This window comes from Zootoca vivipara, chromosome 1, assembly GCF_965207765.1.
Source record: "Zootoca vivipara chromosome 1, rZooViv2.hap1.1, whole genome shotgun sequence".
NCBI classification, from domain to species: Eukaryota; Metazoa; Chordata; class Lepidosauria; order Squamata; family Lacertidae; genus Zootoca; species Zootoca vivipara.
In genome coordinates, this window is record NC_142582.1 from 62,893,032 (window position 1) to 62,917,350 (window position 24,319).

Genomic DNA, 24,319 nt, shown 5'->3' on the forward strand with positions numbered 1-24,319 from the left:
TAACAACACTGACTCATAAGAGTGGTCATAAGACCAGTGTTTCTCAACCTTTTTGGGGCCAAGGCACACTTGTTACATGAAAAAAATCACGAGGCACACCTGGAAGAAAGTTCCCCTCTGCCGCTCATTCCAGCTCCCCTAGAAGCAGCGGCTGCGGCTCCAGCGCACTCGTCTCCGCTAGCCTGAAAGGGAGAGGGGCTTCGGAGGATCCACCACTTACGGAGCTTCCGGACGAACGGCGACAAGGACAGCTCCGTCGGAGGAGACGACGAGGCAGCGGAGCGCGCTGCCATCGCCGCCACCGCCCCACATTCAACCACCGCGCCGCAAGCGAGCGCGAACTTGCGAGAGGTGGGGTTGGGGAACAGAGCGGCGCCGGGCCATCTCGCGAGAGCAAGCAGCGAGAACAGTTGCCCGAAAGGAGCCCCTGGGAACTGTAGTCCTTTCTCTGGCTCCCTTTCCCTCAACGGCGTACGGGGGTGGCGGAAGTGGAGCTTTCTCTCATCAGCCAGGTTTGCGCTCTCGGGAGCCTTGAGCCAAGGCTTCCGGCTGGTGAGGGTTTGCCGTTGCCCGGGAAACAAGCCACACGTCACGGCACACCAGCCACCGTTTTGCGGCATAGTAGTGTGCCGCGGAACAGCGGTTGAGAAACGCTGCATAAGACCACGCTGAGATACAAGATCAATTACCAGCTGTCTTCCAAGAGTTACTTTGTAGTGGAAAATAGCAAGACCTTAGAACACCTGGCTTCTCTTAACAGCAGGGCAAGGCAAAGCAAACAGAGCAGGGATAGGGGCCAGCAGAGGCTCCATACCAGGCATCCCCAAACTGCGGCCCTCCAGATGTTTTGGCCTACAACTCCCATGATCCCTAGCTAACAGGACCAGTGGTCAGGGAAGATGGGAATTGTAGTCTAAAACATCTGGAGGGCCGAAGTTTGGGGATGCCTGCTTCATACAATTCTCCAGTACAATTCTCCACTCCCCACAGCAAAGACTCATGGGAACTGTAGTTTGTTTAGGGTGTTGGGAAATGTAGCTCCATCAGGGCAAACTAAAGTTCCCAGGATTTTTTGGTTGGGAGGGGAATGTGGTTTAAATGGTGTCTATGCAACAAGACTCTCCATTCCCCCCCCCCGACAAAAGGTCTGTGCCAGTCCAACCCAGGAGCATTTGCAGGTGGTCAGAGCATATTACTTGACCCACTCAGGAATATTTAGTGTCACAAGGCTTCCTGCTAACAGGCAGCCTCAGCTAACTGACAATGCAAGTGTGTACACTTTCTAGAGCCAAAAGATAGAGCCCTGAATCATGAATAATGGCCTACGGGTGCAGCTGGAGTCATCCACACAAGGCAGATGGGAAATGCTGGTATTGTAATGATTGTGTGAACTAAAACGCAAAAGCACCAGAGGTGAAATCCACAGGCAATTTCTGACCCCAAATCCCTTCCCTCTGAATGCTAGATGTTTGTGTGGGTGTGCTGTGGTTGCACAGTAATAAGGGGGAAACTCTCTTCACGTGAATAGAGGCAACCTCTTATTTGTGTAACCCAAAACTGGTTCTGGAGCTGAATCTTGGCTCAAAGCAAGACAACTGTTATTGTTCTTATTTGGTGGTCCAAAGAGAATTCATTAACTTCCATTTGTCCAGTCTGACATTTAGGCACATGAAATGGGTGGCGGTTGCATATGTTATGAGTCATTTTGTACAAAACATTGGATAAAGAGTGCAGAACAGAGTTGGGACAAACAAGGAATAAAGTCTCTTAAAACGTAGCTGTGACAGTTACTGGTAAAATGTAGTTATAATTATTGGTAGCAGCATACCACTGCAGCCTTCGTGTTATATTATGCACCAGATGATCAGTGTCCCCTGTTATTAAAACTTGGCTGAGGGCTTGAAGAAGAGATGCTCTTTGTTTGTAAATTAGCTAAGTATGTATTAGAGAGTTATTCAAAAGCTCCATTGTAAGCCAACAGCTCCTGTACACAACTAGCATTTTAATGAAGCTGCTTCACCTGTACTCTGTTGGTAGATTTTATGCTCTTTGAACAACCCTTTAAGGTTGCTCTTAGTACATTTACGATGCCATGTTAATTTTAACTCTACATCTGCATCAGATTCCCCATCCCAAAACACAAAGGCAAACCAGAACAACCTGTATAAGCTCCCCAATAAGTGTGTTTAGGACTGGAATAATTAATCAAGCACAAATAAATTGCACAATACAGAAGATTCTGATAAAACTTTTGTCCACCTTTGGAAATCAAAGTAGAAGAGCCATGGTTGCAAATGGCAGATAACAAGCAGCTTAGGCCACTCCTCTACCCTTTGGGACAAAGTTATTCTTCTGCACTGCATGTGAAACAATGGGGTCTGGGCTGAGCAACTCCAGGTTGATTTATTATTTTTACCCCGATTTAAAAATAGCACCAGGGCGAAGCCAAACAAGAGGATAGCATACAAGGCTGATTTTAGAACCAGCCAGGTAGCAACCATGTGAAGTATTCTCCCATTCAAGCCGCAACAGAAACTCAGGATATGTATTGTATCCCACTTATTTTAACAGGCTTTAAGCTTGTTTCGTGGGAATACTCAATCATACCCAGCATCTTTGGCAAAAGGGCCTGGTCTCAAACTATCACTTCTGCTGCTGTTAGCTTCAGGCAGACCTGCTGCATGCTGTAGAACACAGATGCTGTACATTTGTTAGACTTTCAAGACTTTTCCCACCAAGGAAATGTAGAAGAGAAGTTTTACCAACTGAGCTACCGTAGTTCCAGGCTCACTCAAAAAGATGAACAGCCTGGAACTGGATAATAATACTGGTCCGTATGCCTCATTTGGCCATTTTAAAGACTAATTGTTTCAATAAGTAGTCTGTACAGTGCTTTGAAAATGTATATATAATTAGCAAACAGCTGTGTTATTTCATCGAAGTCCATAGTTTGCTAGACAGTTAAAATGAATTAGTAGCTTCCCATTCCAGAGAACATTTTAACCACAACTGAAGTCATCGGGAAGATTTCCAGTAAGGGCAATGAAAACTAGACAGCAGTTCAAATGAGGCTGAAATTACACTGGACTTCAATTTTCTTCACTGTAAATTGGTGGCTTGAGGATTAAAACAATGAAGGTGTAACTAGGGTTTATTTTAAACCACAAGTTAAAAGGCTTAGGTGGGTAAAAAGATCTTCACCTGGTGCTGAAAAGGGCGTAAAGAAGGCACCAATGAAGTATTTGGGGGGGGGGTTCCATAACTGGGGTACTACCACTGAGAAGGCCCCGTCCTTTGTAGCCAACTGCCTCCCCTCACTTGGTGGTGGCATATGAAGCAAGGCATCCTAAGATGATCCTACCCGTGTGACCCCAAACCATAACTGCCCTGGAGCCAAACAGTCTCCTCCCAGAACCACCTTCTGGAAAAGGCCACCCAGGTACTGTAGCCCTGAAATTTTAAGCAGTGTGTAATACAATCTTGCACGGTATTAACAAGGAATTTTGTTTTTCAAATACTGTTTGAGAAATTAAAGTGTGAAGCCTTGCATCGGACTGAACATCCATCCAGCATGCTGTTACAACAGTGTCGAGTCAAATGCCTTTGGAAAGTCAACAAGTGGGGCATGAGGGCAGTAGCTGTCTCCCACTGTTGTTCCACAGAACCTGCTATTCAGTGGTGCAAATGGGACGTGCAACAAAAAGTGTGGACTCCTTCCTGTTCAGGGTTCCAGCCAGCCAGTCGTAATGATGCTCCATTCCATTTCCCCTTCCATCTGGCTATCTGTTTTCCACCCACAACCACTGAATTCGCTTAGTTCTCACTGGGTTATCTCCCCCACCCACCCAGTTTTGTTCTCTCTCTCTCTTTATATACAAACTTCATAAACCTGGGGGTTTCTCTGAGCCTGCTGATCCCTCCTTCCTTTGGATGAATGGTGCCACTGTGGCTATGTAAGCAATGACACTCACCTCTGAACACTGGAAATAGGGGAAATGATCTGTCTGTGCCCCTGTCACATCCCTCCATCCCTTTATACTTCAACTTTGATTTATCTACTTCACAGTTAGAACTGAAACTGCCTAGCTAGCACTCTTCTCTTATACCTGGAGATCACAGAGGTTACGAGAGCAGTCATTAAATTCAGACCTTCAGTTTTATTAGTTTTTATCCTCCCCAGGCCACCAGGATAGGAAGGAGAATAAATCTCAAAATAAATAAAAAGAACTCAGATATGCTCTCCAAAAGCAAAGCATTTACATCAACTTCCGAATCAGCAGAAGTGCCCTATATTCTAAAAACAAACACTTTTAGCATAGTGCTTGGAAATGCATGCACATTTCCCACATATCTAAGAGTCGAATGGCTTTCAACTCTTCTGTTTAGGAATGATGAGTTCCAGATACAAACAGATCATAATGCAGCAGGGACAAGACGGATTTGAAAGCTTTTTATTTATGTCACCAGGAAAGGCTGGGAAAAGCAGCCGAGAATTTGACTTCCAATCCCCTTGGGGTGGTGCGGGGTTTGGGACTGCTTTTGCAAACCTGCTGCGGTTGGCAAACTGCCTCGGCTACAGTATATTTCAGAATTTAATAACTCATAAATGGATGCCAGAATGGGCAGGTGCAGAATCCCAACACTCCAGATGCAGAAAGGGGAAATGGGGACTGGGGTAATTTAAAATAAAACAGTATGGAAAAACTACACAGATCTGTCAAGGAAGGATTTAAGAAACGAAAGAAAGAAGCATAACTGGAACAAATTCTGATACATTTCATCAAGCAATCTGCTTTTAGTATATTTGGCTAGATTTCAGAACCAACTAACACCAATGTGGAATTCTCAGCTGATTAATAAAGAGCTTCTCCTTGTTGCATTTCCCCCTTAAAGGCGCCTTAACAGGCTCAGCAATCTCTAAAGTTTTGTGGGGAATGTTTCATTCCCCCTGTGGAGTTACACATCTACACAACAAAGTCTTGTGGGGGGTTATATCCAATATCAATCTTGGTGGAAGTTCAATTACCCCCAAAGAGCATCCAAAACAGAAGATATTCCACTGGCCCTTCAATCACTGGCCCAAGGGAGTGTTCTTGCTTGCCTTGAATGCATCCTGTAGCAAACTGGCAATGAAGGGTTGTAGCCAATGCCAGTCCTACTCAGAGTAGGCCCACTGAAATTAATGGACCTTAGTTACTCATGTTCATTAATGTCAGTGATTCTACTCTAAGCAGGACTAGCACTCGATACAAAGAGCTCTACAACAAGTAATGCCATTTTGGCTTTGAAAGGTCCACAGTGAGATGTTTTCATTCATACTGCCAATCCTGCTGAAGACTCAAATGAAAAATGTTTAAGGAAAAGGAAAATGTTTTATGATGAAGCTGAAGACAACGAAACTGCATTCTTATAAGGATACTGACGAGGTGGAGAAAGACAACAGCATCCAAAAATCACTTGATATGTACTCAGAAGACATTGCTTCTATTGTTTTTGAAGGTGAACTGCAACACTGCCTGTATTTTGTCAGGTACCATGTTTCCAGATGTAGAAACAATTCTTAAAATGTTTTTAGCATTAATCACATCAAATGCAGCTGGTGAAAATCATTCAATACCCTTAAAAGAATAAAAAAATGACATGTGTTCAAAGTTCCGCTCTGCGAGATGTAAATTGTTGATGTGTCTTTGTGTGAAATAAATGTTGAATATTTTTTTTTTTAAAAAAATCATTCATTTTGTTCCTTTAAATAAAGGTCATTTTCAGATGACGAGAAGTGCTTTCTTTTTAACTCTCTATATAAGCATATCATTAACTGGGGGAAAAGAAGTACTGTTTAATAGTAAAAAAAATATAACCCTTGTTATCAACAAAGTAGTTAGCTCTGTCATAATTTTGGGCATAAGGTAAAGGTAAAGGGACCCCTGACCATTAGGTCCAGTCATGACCGACTCTGGGTTTGCGGCGCTCATCTCACTCTATTGGCTGAGGGAGCCGGCGTATAGCTTCCAGGTCATGTGGCCAGCATGACAAAGCCGCTTCTGGCAAACCAGAGCAGCACACGGAAACGCCATTGGTCGTTCAGGGGCGGGGCCAAGGCACGGAAGGGGAGGGGCCATGAAGTGGGCAGGGCTAAAGGGCCAGCGGGCCCGATGACATCGTGGCGGTGGCGGCGGCAGCAGCGGCCACCTTGTGCTTCTGGGGTTGGTAGCGTTGGCGGCTACCCTGCTTGGCTGGAGAGGACGGGAGGGTCGGGCAGGCGAGAGGGGGTGGCTGGGCGGGCAAGGGCGAGGCAAGACACGGCCGCAGCCACGACAGCTCCAAGGCGTTGCTGCATATCAGCATAATATTTCAACCATGGTTCAAGCCCCACCTTAGGAAAAAATCCTGCATTGCAGCGGGTTGGACTAGATGACCCTTGTGGTCCCTTCCAACTACAATTCTACGATTCTATTGATATATTACCATACCATATGCATCGTTCTGCTTTCTTGAATTGTCCTACTCCTAGGCATAGCAGCCAACTCCTAGAGGCCTAGGTGCCTCTCCCCCCCCCCAATTACTGGTAAATACCGTATTTGAAAGAGTCATCCCCCCATGTTGATGGGCTTTCTATGTGGGGCTTATCTGCCCCCCCCCCGTATTTTATTAAGGATGGAAGAGGGAGGGAAGGAAGGAAGAAATAGAGAGAGGGATAACTCATATTTGTGGGTGCCTCTGGGAGACGCTGTGATGCTAGAACTCTGCATGTACAGGAGCCTTGTAAGCAGCTTTCTCTCTGCTTGATTTACAGCAGGCACGTCCAACAGGTAGATTGTGATCTACCAGTAGATCACTGGATGTCTGTGGTAGATCACTGGTAGGTCACTGGCACCCCTAAAAAAAGCTCACCCAAAATTTTCCTCCTCCCTCAAAAAAGTTGAACTATGACCTGAAGCCCTAAACAAAAATGGGCCTCCCTCCCTCCTAAAAGAAGCTCAAGTTTGACCTAAACCCCAAAAAACAGGGCTTCCTTTCCTTTAAAAAAACTCAACAGCTTTGACCTGAACCCCCCAAAAGGGGGTAGATCACCCCCAGTTTTAAACTCTGAGTAGATCAGAGTCTCTTGGGAGGTGGCCACCCCTGATTTACAGTATACAGATGCAGGAGGAGGGGCAGACTGGAACACCAATGCTTTTTATAAACATCACTGTGTCTGTCAAAGCTACAGCCTCCCCCCCTTTCTTATTCACTTCTTTTTAGCCTTGCAGAGCCACCTTAGTCAAATTGAATCCTCTGAGTCTGCACCCTCATTAAATAGCCAATAGAACTCTTAATGCTCCTGAATGCTCATTAACAACTCCCACTTAAGAACAATAGGGTGAAATGGTCAGCTATCGAATCTTGCCTGGGGATATATGCTCCATTGTCTTAACTGCTTAACTACTGATAGCCACTTTGCTTTATTTATTTGATGTGTTTTTGTTACTGCTGTGTCCCCCCCCCCAGCAAGTGGAGACTTAGCTGCTCTTGCTAAAGCAAAGCCCTTTCCACTTCAGTTTTTGGAGGGGAAAAGTGCTGGTTATGGTCTGTAAAATACATTAATTTTTTTGCTTCTAGGGGGGGCAGCTGCCCCCTCCTGCCCCCCCCTGCCTACACCCATGCCAGATTTGATGAAGTGAAGGGACCATAGCTGCCAAGTTCTCCCTTTTTTAAAGGGAAAGCTTGGCAGCTATGGAAGGGACCTTTTTTTAAAGAATGAAGTTGTTGAGCTTTTTTTTAGGATTTTACCCCAGGAAATAAACTGCCACAGGCGGTTTAAACCGACCTTTTTAAACCGACCGGCGGGACAGATTAGGCCCACAAAAAGTGTAAGCTTTGTTTTTTTAAAAAAAAAAAATGCTGCAATTAATTTTTATTATTTGGTTAGGCATCCGAGTTCAATGAGAAATCAGAGCAGGGTCAGAGAGGATTGCGGCTACTCATGAGTAAAGACGCGCCACTCTGTCCTTTCTTTCAGGGTTTTATTGTGCATGCTATTTACAGCGCAAGAGTATTGGAAAACATGACTGTTCAGTCCGGGTCTTCACCCAGCATAAGAGCCTGGGGACCCCAAAATGCTGCCCCCTTGCCCTATGGGTGCTGGCACGCCTCAATTCAGGCATCGGGGTGAACAGGCGCCCTGTGTCCAATGGCTGTCTTAGCTCCCCATCCCCTAGCTCTCCCTCAAAGCGGTGCAATGGCTCTGTAGCATACGAGAGCCCTCTCTCCACTCCGCTCACTTCCTCATTCCTCTCCTCTGACTCGCTGCTCGTGCTGGCGCTGGGTGATGAGCTGGTGAAAATGACATATATGCTTGTAATTATTGTATTCGCATATGCTCTGCTGTGTGGTCTACTAGCCATTCTAAGATGGAAGATCAGAAGCAAAGGAAAAAAGGGTTAGACTTACCAGCGGTGGAGCAAGCTGATTGGGCACTTGGGGCAGCACACGTGCCCTGCGCCCAGAGGTGGGGCCAGCCGCCAGTGGGGGCGGGGCCAGCTGGAGCAGGACGCTCTGCAGGGCCTCCAAGGAGTCTGCCTCCTCCTCAGCTGTAGGGTGGCAGAGTGGGAGGAGGCGGGCAGGCGGACCGTTTGGGGCAGCGCAGAGCCTGTGGGCACTAAAGCTACTGCATCACTCCCAGGAGAGAAGCATGGCTCGGACACGCTGTAGGTCCCGCAATGAGTGCCGCCTGGCATTTTGTCACCCTCCCTCAGTGGTGACACCTGGGGAGGGCCGCCCCCACCACACACCCCTTTCTCCGCCCCTGAGAATCAGGCAACTCAGGGTCTTGACCCTTGACCTGCCTCACCCTCCTCTCATATTTGGCCAGAGAAGCTGCCAATTCTAAGAAGCAGCAGACTCTACTAACAAAAGACAAGAGTTCCACAGATCTCCACAAGAATAATCTTAAAAATGCATTCCCCCACCAAACACTTTAACCCAGATGAACATTTTAAGAAATGGCCCAGGGCTGGGGCTGGTGCAAATAGGCATATAAATCCATATTAACATGGAATCAAATGATGGGATTTTGAAGGGGGGAGGATTTCCCAATCCTTGGTTGACAAATCTATTGTCCAAGGAGTGTTTGAGCCATGAATTTGGTACTTTTCAGCTGGCACAATGTGACACTGCTCATTCATACTCTTATCACGAGAGCCTGGGTTGAACGTGCAGCTGTCTGCTCAGTCAAAAGTCCTTTCCTGACTCCCAGACAGAAATGGCTCAGCAATTTCCATTTCTGACCACTTGTAGCTGGGTTAATACTGCTGGAGATGTAACTGTAGCACTATATGATCTCCAGTGACAAATTAATGATAATAATGATAATAATGATAACAATAATAATGTCTGCATCACTAAAGCTTGTGTGGCCTACCAAGGAAAACATTGTTTTATGTTTTGGATTTAGATTCTACTGTCTGCCAACATTTCAGTGTTTTTACATGGAAATACCTATGCATGGAGGCGGTAAATCAGAGGTCACCAACATGGTGCCCACCAGCACCTTCTATGGTGCCTGTGAAAGGTCTCAAGAAATATCCTCTCAAAACTCCACAGTGCCTCAGCGACTGTTTGGTCTTCCAGCTCAGTACCATAGCTGCCAAGTTTTCCCTTTTCTCACGAGGAAGCCTATTCAGCATAAGGGAATTTCCCTTTAAAAAAAGGGATAACTTGGCAGCTATGCTCAGTACCCGTTTGAATTGGCTCAACCTGGCCTGCACTGAACACCCCCTTCCAAACATTCCCACATGTCACTGAATGCCAGGACTAAATACCCTTCCTCCCTTCCGTTCTGAACACAAGAGAGGTGCAAAGAGTTTCTCCCTATCAGCAAGCATGGAGGTGGCTGGTGGAGGTTTCTTTTCCTTTTCTTCATTGGGAGCCTCAAAGGCTGAAAAGCTGCAAAAAGCAATGCACAAAAGATGAAACGCCTGAGAAGATGCAATGGCAACGCCTAGTCTCCCCAAAGCCTCATTGTTCCATATTCTCTTCCTTGGAAGATCAACACCTACCTCCAAAAATTAAAAATAATACTATCTGACAGCTCCCATGAAGTTAGCCATCATTTCCTGTCACTGTGTAAATGTGGAGCAGGAATCACACCGCCCGGGTTCCCTTTAAGAGCAGTTTGGCAGAGAGCACAGACGGATTCCTCTGGTGAAAGGAAAATCTATTCTCTGCACAGCTGTGCCAGCTGCTTATCAAAATCAACCTGCTGTCCCATTATTAATCCCAGCAGCCCTTTCGAATGGTACTTCCAGGGAAGTGGTGCGACATCACCCAGCACCCTCAGTGAGTCATACATCTGATAAGGGTCACATCCCACTTCCTCCCTTGTGATTAAATCAACAACACCACAAAGTAACCAGACAGGATATGGAGCTCAGGGGTAGCTGAGCGGGCAGTTTTCAAGAAGCAGAGAAAGGGCTGGTTTTCTCCTGCCACGTTGTCCGGGGTGATGAATAGCCTCCAGCTCCATGCGGCTTCTAATCTCTAGGGAAGGAAATGTGCCACTGTTTACCACACCTCCGCAGAGTCCAGGAGTCTGCAGCATCATATTCAGAGATAACGGCAAATGAACTGCACTGACATAATATTAAATCCATGAATCAGCCACCCCTTTCCTCGTGACCTCAAAGCAACGAGAGAGAAAGGAGCCCTGGCTTAAATGAATACAATATTAAGACAGGCATTTGTTATTAGCATTGGGGTGGCATCGGTGCTGAAGGCAGATAAGCAAAGGGCAACTTTCATGTACCGCTGAGGCCATCTATCATGAGGCAGAGTGAGGCGATAAGACAGATGCTTCGTGGATGGGCGGGAACAGAGCTGGGTGAGCTATGTGATCTGCCATACATTATACTTAAGTCAGGTATGTGGGGAACCTTTGGCTCTCCAGATGTTGCCAAACAACAAGTCCCATCATCCATGCTTGCAGGGGCATTGTAGAGGCATGCTGGGCATTGTAGTTCAACAACAGGGTGGGGGGTGGGGACAAAGGTTCCCCACTCCTGTCATAAGCTAGCCTGCTGCACTCTAGTTGGGTGGAGGATGCTATGCCATCACCAGTGTTGAAGCAAATTAAACTCTCAGTCTAGTTGGCTTCTGTTTGTGGAAGAGGGGAGGGTACCGCCTTGTCCTTTGCCTCAGGTAGCAAAATACCTTGGGCCAGCCTTGTCATCTGTCCACAGGGAGTGGGAGCCAAACAGCGTTGAGGGTAAGATGCCTGCTGCTCATATGCTCTCTTAGAGTTAATATACAAATGCAGAAAACTGATTTATTAATCCATCCCATGCTTTTTCACCCCTCTGCACTAACTGCTATAATAAAGCCAACAAAACAAGTAAGTCAATGATACATAAATATTCACACACGTATTCACGTTGCAATAAATTACAAATGGGGGAACATAAAAGCAGAAGGGCATAATAATCCCATTGAGATTAATGCTATCGTTTTTTCCTAGCCATGTAAAACCAGAGAGGCTTTGCCACTCTTAAAGGAATAGGCTTGGGGGGGGATCACACCCCAGTACTGATGAGGATCAAGTACAGAGCCCCACCTAACAATCTCTCCTGCTGACAATTTGGATTTCCTCTCTCGCATCAGAGGAAATTTGATCCCTAGTGCAGAAAACAAACAAACCCATATTTCACCTGTGCCAACATGCCTTTTGTTAGTTCATGTTGGATAAGCACATTAATCTTGGTTCTTTGAATGGTTTGACACATGGTCATCTTTTTAAAAATGACTGCAAACTGATACACGGATGCATGAATGTATCCAACAAAAGTGGGCTAGAAGAGTAAGGAAATGGCTGGCTACTCCAGCAATCCCCACCCCCGGTCTAAAAAGCAAATATGTGGTCTTCAGGGATATGAATGGATAACAATCACTTTCAATGGCACAGATTGCAACCATGACACCAGCTCATATAGAGACCTAAGAAACCTGCAGAACCTTAATCCAGGTGGAGGCAAGTCAGAAGAACTTGGCTTATTATATGAACACAAAGCAGTTAATAAGCAAGGAAAAGCCACCTAGATAACATTATTGATCTTGGCCTCCATACGGGTCCCTGTTGTAAGAGATTTGGTAATCTTAGATAAGAAAAAGTGCTTCTGAACACCTAGAACTTTGAAGATGTTGCACCACCCACTGAACCCTTCACTTCCTTTAGCAATTCAGATAAGAAAGGAAAACCTTGTCCATTGAACAGGTCAGCTGCTTTCACTCAAGAGCAAACCAAAGTAGTGTGAAGTGTTGACACAATCTCATGTCTAGCTAGTCAAATGCAACACAAGTAATCTGAGGTCTCAGAGTACCCCACAGGAAAACTCTCTTTCTGATAACTAGTAGTTTTAGCACTCACTTTCCTCCAAGCTGCTAATTAAATAAGTGACTTAGTAATTCACGGGTAGGAAAATCCTCTTATTTCAGCCTTTCACTTGAACAGTCGCATATCAGTGCAATATCAAACAGGTTGGTCAGCTTTTTTCAAATATGCACAGAGCATGAAGAATTTAATCTGCTACAATAAAAGACAGAAATGGTTTAAGGCAAAGGCTCAGAAAGAATATTTGCTCCTGCCCCCATCAATGATGCTCTGGAACCGAAAATATTATTGTGCCAATTTTGAATGCCTGGGTCCTGGAAGAAAGGAAGCAGGCAGCGTCACTGCAAAGGAAAAATGTGGGATTCAGTGCTGCCAAACATCTGCAATATTATTTTGAGTCCCATGATTATAGGAGTCTTGGAGGCTGTTACCCTCCTATAAAATCAGAGATGTGTAGTTAGCAACTTATATTTTATCGGGTCAACTTCCAAGAAGTTTTGCATTCCCATCAACTGAATACACTGGACAAGCAAGAGAGAGAGAGAGAGAGAGAAAGATCTCCTTGCTTTATCTCCCCATCTTTCTTAACTTAAAAAAAATAATGCAATTTCTTTGGAGGCCTCATGTACTGTTGCAAACTGCTATGGAGGTTCCTCAGGAGCCAAAAAAGGCAAGACAGAAATGTTTCTAAACCTAAATAACTTCTCTGTGTTTGTAGTACTGTGGATCTAGCACCCACCTCTTCCATCTCTAAGCCTTTAAAAAAAGTTTTAAAAATCACAGGCGGTAAAAGTATTTGAAACTGTATTGCTAGGACCTGTTACATGGCAAGTAATGAAGCAGTTCATATACCAAGAACATCACCTTAGATATGCTGCCTGTAGGGTTGTCATCCCTTTGCTTGCTCATTTTCTTGGTTAATTTCAGATCACAGCAAAGCTGACTGTTAATTACAAACGCCGCTTATCTCCCTGAGGTGCCAATCACAGTCTGGTTCATACTTTTCCCAAGGTGAAAGAGAAAGCACAACAAACGGCCAGCTATCCAGGAGCCTTTCCTTGACTCATGTTAATCCTGTAAATAAATCCAAGTCTGAGGTGGCTTGTTCTCTCTGAGAAGGGTGTGTGTGCGTCATGTTTTAAAAGTTACGGATGGCAGATGACCAGCTCAAAAGTATCAGGGTTCCCAAGGCAGATGATGAAAGCTGATTCCAAATGCAGGGGTTAATCTTCCTCATTCTTTACTGCTGTCAACCAGCAGTCCAGACAAAGACTCCACAGGGCATCTTACCTTTCAAATGAATTCTGCTGAATTCAGGGAGTGATGCATGGTGGGCCACAAACAATCTTTGCACAAGGTTGTGCGCTCTAGTAATATATATGACCCCTGACTTAGACACCCGTAATCCATGTGGATGTCAGGCTCTCATCACAGATCTGGTCCAAAACTTTTCTTTCCATGCACCACCCTCAGAATACCATTGCTCCTCTACTGCATTGCTATAATTGACAGACATGCCACTAGAGCAGTCGCTTCCAGTGCCTTATTTTTGGGGTATCCAATTCCGAGCCCCCTGTGTTCAGAAGATGGCAGAGCATGGAGAGCAGAGGACCTTGCTTGAGCACTCCTCTCTTTCACAGGCATTTACTGATTTTGGCATGGTGCTTTAGGATGAAATCAGCCAAGAGCATTTGAGAAAGTGTAACTGCATTGCCACCTTTGCTAAACCCTTTTTTCTATCACAGATTGTATTCCCTTGAGGAATCTGTCAGTGGTCACATGCTGGCAAGGGGCCAAGCCAAGTCAAAGCAAAACTGGGCAGGGCACCACCCCTTTCTCTCTCTCTTTCTCTCTCTCTCTCTCTCTCTCTCTCTCTCTCTTCATAACCTTTTTATTGGGAGGTATCCAAAAACCAAGGATGAGCAGCCTGTGAAGCATACAGTTGGATCCTCTCCCCCTGGTAAATGCCACACTGAAACATGGTTCACCTGCCAGACTGCTTAAATCATGTCCTAAAAAAACACAACTGCCAACAACAATTAGGTCTGGCTAAGTCTACCACTGGCTCGGTTATGAATCTTAATTGCTCAGTTGTTAGGCAAAGACCTGACTTCTTCTGACATTCCATCACTCCCCCGGTAAATCCCAAACTGTAACAAAATGTGCTTAAAAATAGCAACATGTTCTGCCTATGTTAGCCCCGAACAGCCCACGTATAAAGCATTAGTAACATTTGGCCTCAGATCTGAAAGATGTTTTCATAATTTTCCTCGGGTTGCATTCCAAGATCTCCCAATTTATATTCACTCTGTATTTCAAGGCACTGAGGTGGTTTATTTTTACTGCACCATGACATGAAATAATTGGAGGGGAGGAAGGGGGAGAAACTTGTATTTTAAAAATAACCAAAAGTGTCATCACTTTCCAAAGACAGAGCCTAACAATACATGTAACAATTTCATTTAAATACAAAGGTATTAGAACAACAAATGTGCCTCTCTGGCTGCTTTCTCAATATAAGCCACCACTGGACAATAACTTCAAGAAAATCAAATTTGCTGTGATGGCACAGAAAACAAAAGAAGGATGCAAAGCATAGCAAAGAAAATTAAAACTAAATGCCTTGTTACTGGGTGATTATGCTTTTTTATTAAAAAATGCTAGCATTTAGTTTATTTTTAACCCACTGAATAAACTAATAGGCCTTATGTAGTTGAATTGCCTTCAGCATTTTACAAACTGTAATTCTGCAAGACCTCAGATACAATATGTATCTGACAGATTTGCAAACATGCTGCTGAAGAATCTTTCAAACACAAACCAACCAACCTGTTATTGCCGTTACCTTTAGCTACATAGGCAGCTGACAAGGCTACTTGATGCAGGAATGGGCGTCGGGGATGCAGTATTTTAAGCATCTGAAAACCATGAGATTCCCAGCACTTTAAGAATGGGACTCTTCTTGTTCCATTCACTGAAGACAGAACACATGGTGGCTGCTACACAGTGAGTGTCTCTGGGTTCTTGCTTACATGGCCACCGTTGTCCTCTTAGGGATTTTTGTGAACTGAAACATTTTTGTGCACTTTGTCTCCTCCACTTTTTTTTTTTAAAAAAAATCAAATCTCCTAAAATGATCTGAACATCCGTGTCCGTTTTCTAATTTAAGAGGACCTTTTAGTAAGTCGCACTAATAACGGGGGGGGGGGTCCGGGTCTTAGCTCTTTAAAACGGGGAATCCCCGTATGTAACGCTAAACTACGGGCTGAAACCTTCGCTCCATTAAGAGCGATGTTGTTGTTTTTAGGAGGAAAATAAATAAATCCCTCATTTATCGTCCCACGAGCAATGCAAAACGCCGGGTTGCGCCCGTCTCTCCACCACCCAGCCCAGCCATTGTGCGCAAGGAAACGGCTCGATTCCTCCGCGAGGAGAGGCTGAAGACGCGCCACCTTCCTCACACACACATCCACACACTCGGGCGCGCACGTTGCTGGGCTGGGCAAATCGAAAACATGTCGTCGTCCTGCATATTCGCCTTACCTCCTCCTCAGTGCGCAGACAACAGCAGCCCGAGAGCCCCCTCGCCCCAATTCCTGCCGGCGACCCGAACAGCAGCGCGCGCCTCGCGTTGCCAAGAAGCAGCTCCTCCTCACCATAGTCAAAAGTTCCCCGGGAAGCATCGCCCCGGCTCGTCGCTCATGGTCGCCTTCTTCCACAACACGCCCGCCCGCGACCGCGTCCCCGAAGCTGCCGTGGGCTCGAGTCCGCCGCCTCCTTCTCCTCCTCCCGCGCCGCAAAGTGTCACTTTCACCAAACCGCTGCCATGCGCCGCGCTGCCAGGGGAGGAGGTGGTGCCCCTGGCGCGCACCCGCCGCGCCCGCCTATCTCTTGCTCCGCTGCTTTCTAGCGCCCTCGCCGCCAAGAGCCCCCGAGGGCCCGGAACGCGGCAGCCAACCTCGGCAACCGTCCCTCCTGGGTCCCGTTTCCAGGGCCGGCGGCGGTAGGCAGGCAGGCAGGCAGGAAGGCAGGCAACAAAGCAACAGATCCGGGGAGGGCGGGGAGAGAAAGAAAAGCTTTGCCACTCCAAAGCAGGACAGCTGTTTCACGGAGTCTCTGCAGCAGGAAATGCCACAAGACTTATATCCAACCACATCAGGAAGAGAGAAACAGAGAGACACAGAGAGAAAGAGGGGTGGGGTGGAGCATAAAATCCGGGAAGGATTAATTCAGTTCGGGATCGGATTTGGTTTGTAGTTTGTGTGTGCGCGCGTGTGCGTGTGTTCGACGTCTTCCTGGTTTTGCTGGCTAATACAAGAGGCAAGAGGGGAGAACACAGTGCCAGAGTGAAGCGACGTTTATCCGGGAGAGTAGCACAGAACGTCTCCATATACTGAAGGATTATGATTATTGTTACTGTTGTTGTTGTTGCTACTACTGTACTACAACTACCAGGGATTGCCCCTCCCCAGAATTTGTGGCTCTCTGTTTCTCTTTCAGATGCTTTCAACAGAGCAGAAAATAGGAGAGCAGACTTGGGCAGCCAAAGAGCCTGCTACCCCCTGCTGGACGGCCAGCGTCCAAATACTGGCCTTCAATGAAAATGATGAAGCCATGAAGGGGAAATGAAGGCGGCATAAGCAGAAAGCTCTAGGCACAAGTGGAAGCAGCATGGGAGAGAATAATGGCTGCTGATGGTGATATATATTACTGTCCTCTTCTTTCTAAGTATTTTCAAAGGTGGCACAAGATGAAGCTGTTCTCAGATCTAGTCCTGGACAGGGCTTGGATGGAAAGTTAATTGAAGACCATAATGAGCAACGTGCAAGAAGAGTGGGATAGAAATGAAACATATTGCATATGTGTGCAAATCCCTTTGCTAGATTTGCATAGTTGTCACTTTTTGTGTGTGTCACCTCATGGCTCTCTGGATGCCTTTAACAACAGCTTAAATGGAACAAACTAGCCATCAGAGCTTCACAGTATTGATAGAAGCATTATGCCCAACCAACACTCAGGTATAATTTCTCTGGGAAAAGGACATTTGTAATGAGCTTCACCCAATGAAAAGGTCCATCTGCTTTGAGACCCTGGGGGACGAGTTGGTGTCTAGATTAATTTTCTTTGTTTGAGCTGCATGGCTATATATGCATGACAAATGTATATTAGTTATTTTAAAAGTGACAAATGCCTGCTTCCTGTTCTTGGGATCTGTTGTCAGAACTTTAATGCACTCTGGAGACCAAAGGCATCACACCTGTACTCGCATATTTTCTGCCACCTGTAAATCATAACAGCAGTGCTGGCATCCACTACGTGGATGGGGTGTGTGGTGTGTGTGTGTGTGTGCATTGGCTTTGTGGCAGTCCACTAATCTGTAGGCTAAGATGCAAATCAATTAGCCACAGTCGTTTCTACTCTATCTCTGGAATTGGATCTGATTCAGCAACATCCTGTCTAGTGAAGCAACCAGGAGCAGGGTGGGCAAATAGATGGAATGGACTCTCCCCCTGCTCCAAGACCCATCACCAGCAGCAATAGTCAAACAAGACCAAATAGTAAAGTTCTCTGCACAAAACCCGCTGGATGGATCTGCCTGAAATTTGGCAGATTTAATCTACTGTGGAGGGACACATTTGCCTACAAATTTCATACACTCATGCTAAAAGGAGAAAGAAGTTATAGTTGTTTTTAGATCCCCCACTATAGGGCCCCATTCCCTATAGTGAAACAGAGATTCAAATTTAACAGATCAGATTTGGACCTCAATAAAAAGTCACAATGAAATGACAAAGAGCAGATTAGGCTGCTTCCAAACGCCAGAGATAAAAATACAAGGTGAGTCTTGGGGCTGCTACAGACCCATAGCACACTCTTTCTCTGGGATTTTGTTCTCTTGGTGCTTGTCCCTCTCTCCTAATCCGTCAGCTAATACACTCTGTTGGTTGCACATCCTGCCTCCCCCTCTTCCCCCTGGGCTGTTGTTTTTTTCTGTTGTTGCACCCCTTCTCATTGCCTCAATTCAACCCTGCAAGATATGGAAATGAGGTTGCACAGAAATTCTCAGACTCAATCTATTTATTTACATATGTATTTTCCCCACCCTTCAACTATAAAAGATTTCCCACAGCAGCTAACAAAGCCATCAATGTAAAACCACATTCACCTTCCTAAAACAATTCACCGACAGAGCATTATATACCTGGTACCAAAAACAAAGTAGGTAGCTGATGAGCCTCTCTAGGAAGGAATTCCAACAAAGGGCCACTGCTACCAAAATAATCCCAAACTTACCTAGAGATGGGCCTCAAAAGATGGTCCAGGCAGGTTCATGTGCAAAGAAGTCAAACAGGAGGTTCCCTGGTCCTAAGCCTTGATTCCCCCACCCACTACATGATAATGGGTTTGCAGACCAGGCAGGGGTCCTCTAGACTTCCAGACCTGGATAAATTGTCCCTTTACATTCACACATGCTTCGCCCCTATCCCATGCTAAAGTAAATATAATTTTCTGGGAGGTAGTTATAAAAATAAACTGCATTAAACCATTGTTTTACTTTTAGATCATTTATGGACATTATGGATCATTTATGGACTTTAGATCATTTAGGGACGCAGGTGGCGCTGTGGGTTAAACCACAGAGCCTAGGGCTTGCCAATCAGAGGGTTGGCGGTTCGAATCCCCACGAAGGGGTGAGCTCCCGTTGCTCGGTCACAGCTCCTGCTAACCTAGCACTTTGAAAGCACATCAAAGTGCAAGTAGATAAATAAGTACCACTACACCGGGAAGGTAAACGGCATTTCCGTGTGCTGCTCTGGTTCGCCAGAAGTGGCTTTGTCATGCTGGCCACAGGACCCAGAAGCTGTACACCGGCTCCCTCAGCCAATAATGCGAGATGAGTGCCGTAACTCCAGAGTCGGTCACAACTGGACCTAATGGTCAGGGGTCCCTTTATGGACAGAAGAGCGAACATTCTTAACCAGTCGCCACTCAGAAATAAATATCTTGTTTCTATATAAATAAATTTCTATATATAAATCTCATTATATATGTGGATCATATTGGTCACACTATTCCCAAATGTCAGAAGTAAATGCATACTTTAAAAATGCAGTTTGTTTTCAGACTGTATCCTACATCTTAACACTATCAAAAAAATACTAACAGGATTCCTATAAGTTATAACCTGACACTAACAGGCCAATCTTATACATGCTTATTCAGGAGTACAAAGGAGGAGAATTTTGGTAGGTTCAGATTGTGAACAATACACAATCCGAAGCACAGCTATACTTCTAAATTTGCACTCATCTGAATTTTGTGTTGAAGTTTTCCAACCAAACAATGAGCGCAAAAATACATACATTGCGGGAAAGCATGAATATAATGCATGTATTAGTGTGTTTGGGGGGGCGGACAGCTTGCAAAAGCATGCATATCAGACAAAATTGCATACAAAATGTGTATATTAGAGAAATGTACACTTAAGTGCTAATGAACTTTCACGAGGATTTTAAAAACAAATTGCAAACTGATGCAGAAATGTGCAGAAATCAATTTAAGCCGGGGGGGGGGGGGGTTTGAAATTGTGAGACACCAAAATTGACAGATTTGTTGATCTACTTCCAGGCTGTTGCTATTTTTTGGTTGGAATTTAATCACAAACCTGCTTCTTCAAAATATGGGATTTTTTATGATTAGGAAAGTAACAGGAAAAGTATGGTACAACACTTGGTGTGATGCAGTGTCTCTTAACCTCCCCACAAACAAATTGGAAAGAATGCTCAGTAATAAACATGTCATCTGCAAGTACCCTAAGTCTAATTGACCTCAATGGGGCTTGCTCCCAACGAGGTTACTGGGTGTAGGATTGCAACGTAAGGTAGTCCCATAAGGTAGTCCAACTTGACTAAGTTGTTTTGCCTTCTGCAAGATTTAAATTTTTGCTCTGCAATTTCAGTCTAAGCAATGGGCAAACTTGGAGACATTTGAAGGAAATCACTGTTGTAAATTAGTTTTGACTTTCCCCTCTCCTGGAATAAGCAGCAATCATATATGTCATATTAAAGGATGAAGAGAGAAAAGCCAGCTATGACGGCAGAAAATAATGAGATTGTGTAAAAGAAATCAAATGATGAATCATGTGAAAAAGGGATCAAAGGACTTCAATACCACACTTGTATCAGTATAACTGACATAAAGAGATCTCTGCAACCACAACTCTATTGATTCAACAATCTATTGGTAGTCAGTTAATTAAAATACTTTGCAATAGGTTTCACGGATGTTCATGCAGTGAAAAGTATAATAGTTCAATAAATCAAGTGGATTACAAGTACAGCAGCCTCCTAGCCCCCCCCCCAATGCAATACAGTTCTTAATGGAACAAAACCTTGTATTTCTACCTTTAAATGTTTTCGGATGAACTTATTGGCTAAAGCGCTTAAAGGCATCATTCAAGCAAAGTGGATGCTTTGTAAAAGGTATGGATGCGTGCCTCTTCTGAGCTCACAAGCAAAGTGAAATCTGACCTTCCTTGTTGGTTTATTTTAGCATTCAGAAAACATATAGTGGTATCTTGGTCTCTTAATTGCGAACTTGCTGCAGCTCTCAGGTGTTAAGGGAAGGAAGAAAAAAGCCACAAACAACTTCCAGTGTCCCCAGAGAGAGCAGTTGACATAAGCCAGCTCTCTAAGGAGATGTAGCAGTTTTTGTCTGCTTAAGACAAAGGCAGCAGTTAAAAAGTATGGCTTAAAATAGGTCATACAAGCCACACAGAATTGAACAAACAAGTAGAAGCCAAGGCTTCGCCCACACACCATATATTTAAAGCACAGGGCTTCCCCCAAGGATTCCTGAGGACTGTAGTTTACCCCTCGCAGTGTTATGGTTCCTAGCACACTTGACAATGGTTCCCGGGATTCTTTGGGAGAAGTGTATGGTCTGTACAAAGCCTTACACGGGACACAACATCAAAGAACAGCACAGCTGCCATAGCTGCCAAGTTCTCCCTTTTTTAAAGGGAAATTCCATTATGTTGAATAGGCTTCCTCGCGAGAAAAGGGAAAACTTGGCAGCTATGACAGCTGCCCATCTCCAATCTTGAAAAATAAACACAATGCTTTCTACCAACTTCAGGTGTTATTGTATGTTTTAATTCAACATGTGGGAGTCAGTGATGACAAGTGTGCATGTGCAGTCTTCCAACTTACAGAAGAGGAAGGTCTTTAGTGGAGACCCTTTTATATCCATGACGGTTCCAGTAGTGTCACAACGGGGGGGGGCGCTCCCGGTGCCACGTCTCCGGGGGTGACAAGGCAGCGCCCCACGACGGCGGCGCAAGCAGCTATCATGCCGCCACAGCCTCATGTGAAGGATCCTCCGTTTGCGGCTGCAGCCACAAGCAGAGGATCCTGGCACTGTCCGTACGGCGCTGGAGCGGCCGTAGCAATGCTGCACGTGCGCTACGTAGCGACACCCTGCCCCCAGGTGCACATCATGTTTGCTGCTCCAGGTGCTCAAGCAGCTTCCTCCGCCACTGGACGGTTCACCACAGCTTTTAGAACCTTCTAGAACACAAAGTGAGAGCTGGACCATAAAGAAGGCTGATCGCCGAAGAATTGATGCTTTTGAATTTTGGTGCTGGAGGAGACTCTTGAGAGTCCCATGGACTGCAAGAAGATCAAACCTATCCATTCTGAAGGAGGTCAGCCCTGAGTGCTCACTGGAAGGACAGATCCTGAAGCTGAGGCTCCAATACTTTGGCCACATCATGTGAAGAGAAGACTCCCTGGAAATTGGGAAAGATGGAGGGCACAAGGAGAAGGGGACAACAGAGGACGAGATGGTTGGACAGTGTTCTCGAAGCTACCAACATGAGTCTGACCAAACTGTGGGAGGCAGTGGAAGACAGGAGTGCCTGGCGTGCTCTGGTCCATGGGGTCACGAAGAGTCGGACACGACTAAACGACTAAACAACAACAACTACAGCAAGGGGAAAGATTAACAGCCAATTCTTTAGTCCATGGGGTCACGAAGAGTAGGACACGACTAAGCAACAGAACACACAGGGAGCTGCCACGGATACAAAAGACTCCTCTGCTGCAGAACTTTTCCTTCCTGCATTGAACCAAAGGCGAACTGTTCGGGAAGCTTTGATAGCGTCATCTTGATTGTCAAGATAACCACAGAATTAATTGGTAATTGTTGTAGCAATGAGCTCACATATGTTTACATCCACTTGCTTTGATATAAGCTAATTGGCTTGCTTTGATGCTCTCCTTATCTGTGGGCTTGGGGGGTTGGGCTATGAGCCCAGAAAAGGGAACTAACTTTCTAAGATTTGGGTATTTGCCACCAATGAGGCCCTCATCTCATCAGGTGGAGTGATGGGAAGTCCTGACCAAACTGACATATGCTGCTTTGTGTATAAAGAATGTATGAATGTTTGCTTGGGTGTGGACAAGCCACCTCCTTGCTGCGGTGTCCGTCCCGTGTCTGCAAAGGCTAGGAGTTCTGGCAGGTTGCTTTGCTGTAAGTTCACACCCATCTTTAATACAACACAAGAACTGATCAGTCTGGCGTGATGGAACAGATACAGGAAGAACCACCTCTGAAACTAACACAGGCCAGAAACAGACTGCACCATCCATCCCTACTTGAGGGCGTCTTTCCCTAGCAGGAACCAAAGTAGATGATAAAAGGTTCAACCTGGTACACTTACCCCCAGTAGTTGGTATCCTATGGCAATGAAACTAAGGTCTAATTACATTTGGCAGTACCTTTATACGGAATTACTAATCAAATTATGCCTTGTGTCCCTTCCTTACCTAAACCTCCTGAATAGCAGGTAGGCATATTCATTCTGATTTCCCATGCACATCGTAACTTTTTGATTTATGAACTTGGAACTGTCACCCAGGAGATGCGTGACGCACGCACGCACATCACACACACACACAACCCTGTCGAAAGAATGAGATAGTAGATGGTATGCCAATAGCACTATAATAACAATACAGGGTGGAAGTGCTTCCAAATCATTATTCGATATCTTTGTTCATTTATATATTACAACTTACTTTACTATTCTTTAGGCACAAAGCCAAATCATCCATAGTAGAGTATGACACCTTTCGCATCTTTTATGCTCAGCCCATAAATCTTCTGCCTTCTTTTGGGATCAAGTTAAGTATCTGCTTGACTATTATAATTAATCTTCAGGCTGCCAGAATACTGCTGTCCTGGCTCATGAGCAGAACAGTTGCCAATGGGAATTGGAAGCGCTCAAGAAGACAAAACTTTAAATATTAGTCATTCCTGCCTAGGCTGAAGGGCAATGGTGGCCCATCTGTGCAGGAGAAGAGGGATTTCTGTGTTATTATTCACTTTGACTCCCCCACCCCCGAACAAACAGCTGTGCATATGACTGAGCAAAGCCTCTGCCACAATTTATATGGAGAAACTTATTTTTATATAGACACCCTTCATGTGCACTGTCACCAGCACAGCAAGAATTAATATATTCCAATCCACTCCTTTACTTATTTTGGAGGAAGATCCCATTCTCCCACTCTCTAAGACCTGGTGTGGTGAAGTGGCTGCGAACAGAGAAATCCTCAACCCAAATTTCACATCTGCCATGAACTCAGTTTCATCTGAGGTGCTCTTTCATAATATGGGAATAATACTACTGACTGAAGTATTAGGCCAAGGATTAATACAAAAATGATGTTGCAAGGATTATTGAGGCAACGCATGCGAAGTGCCAAGCACACACTTGTGTTATAATCAAATCCAGCATTTTGTGTGGCATATGCCATGAAACTCCCCCTTGATACTCAAATGGACAGCATTAACTTCAGTAGAATTGCATTATATTTCTTATTATATAATTATTAGTGCATATATTTTTTGGAAACATGCCTTTTTTTTTTAGAAAAAAGTTGGCTTGTGGGC

The 24,319-nt window shown here is 45.1% G+C and overlaps 1 protein-coding gene across 2 annotated transcripts in view; it reads right to left on the bottom strand.

The window, feature by feature from the left end:
* Window positions 1-16,542, bottom strand: part of OSBPL5 (oxysterol binding protein like 5) — a 128,472-nt gene extending 111,930 nt beyond the window's left edge. Inside the window, exon 1 of one of the 2 annotated variants that reach the window (XM_035120813.3) lies at window positions 15,905-16,542. Coding sequence is in view for 1 of the 2 variants with exons in the window: in XM_035120805.3 (XP_034976696.2) it covers window positions 16,018-16,044 (27 nt within the window). In the remaining variant the exon portion in view is untranslated. The remainder of the gene's footprint in view (window positions 1-15,904) is intronic. The other variant, XM_035120805.3, reaches the window with a different exon arrangement.
* Window positions 16,543-24,319: the final 7,777 nt, after the last annotated feature.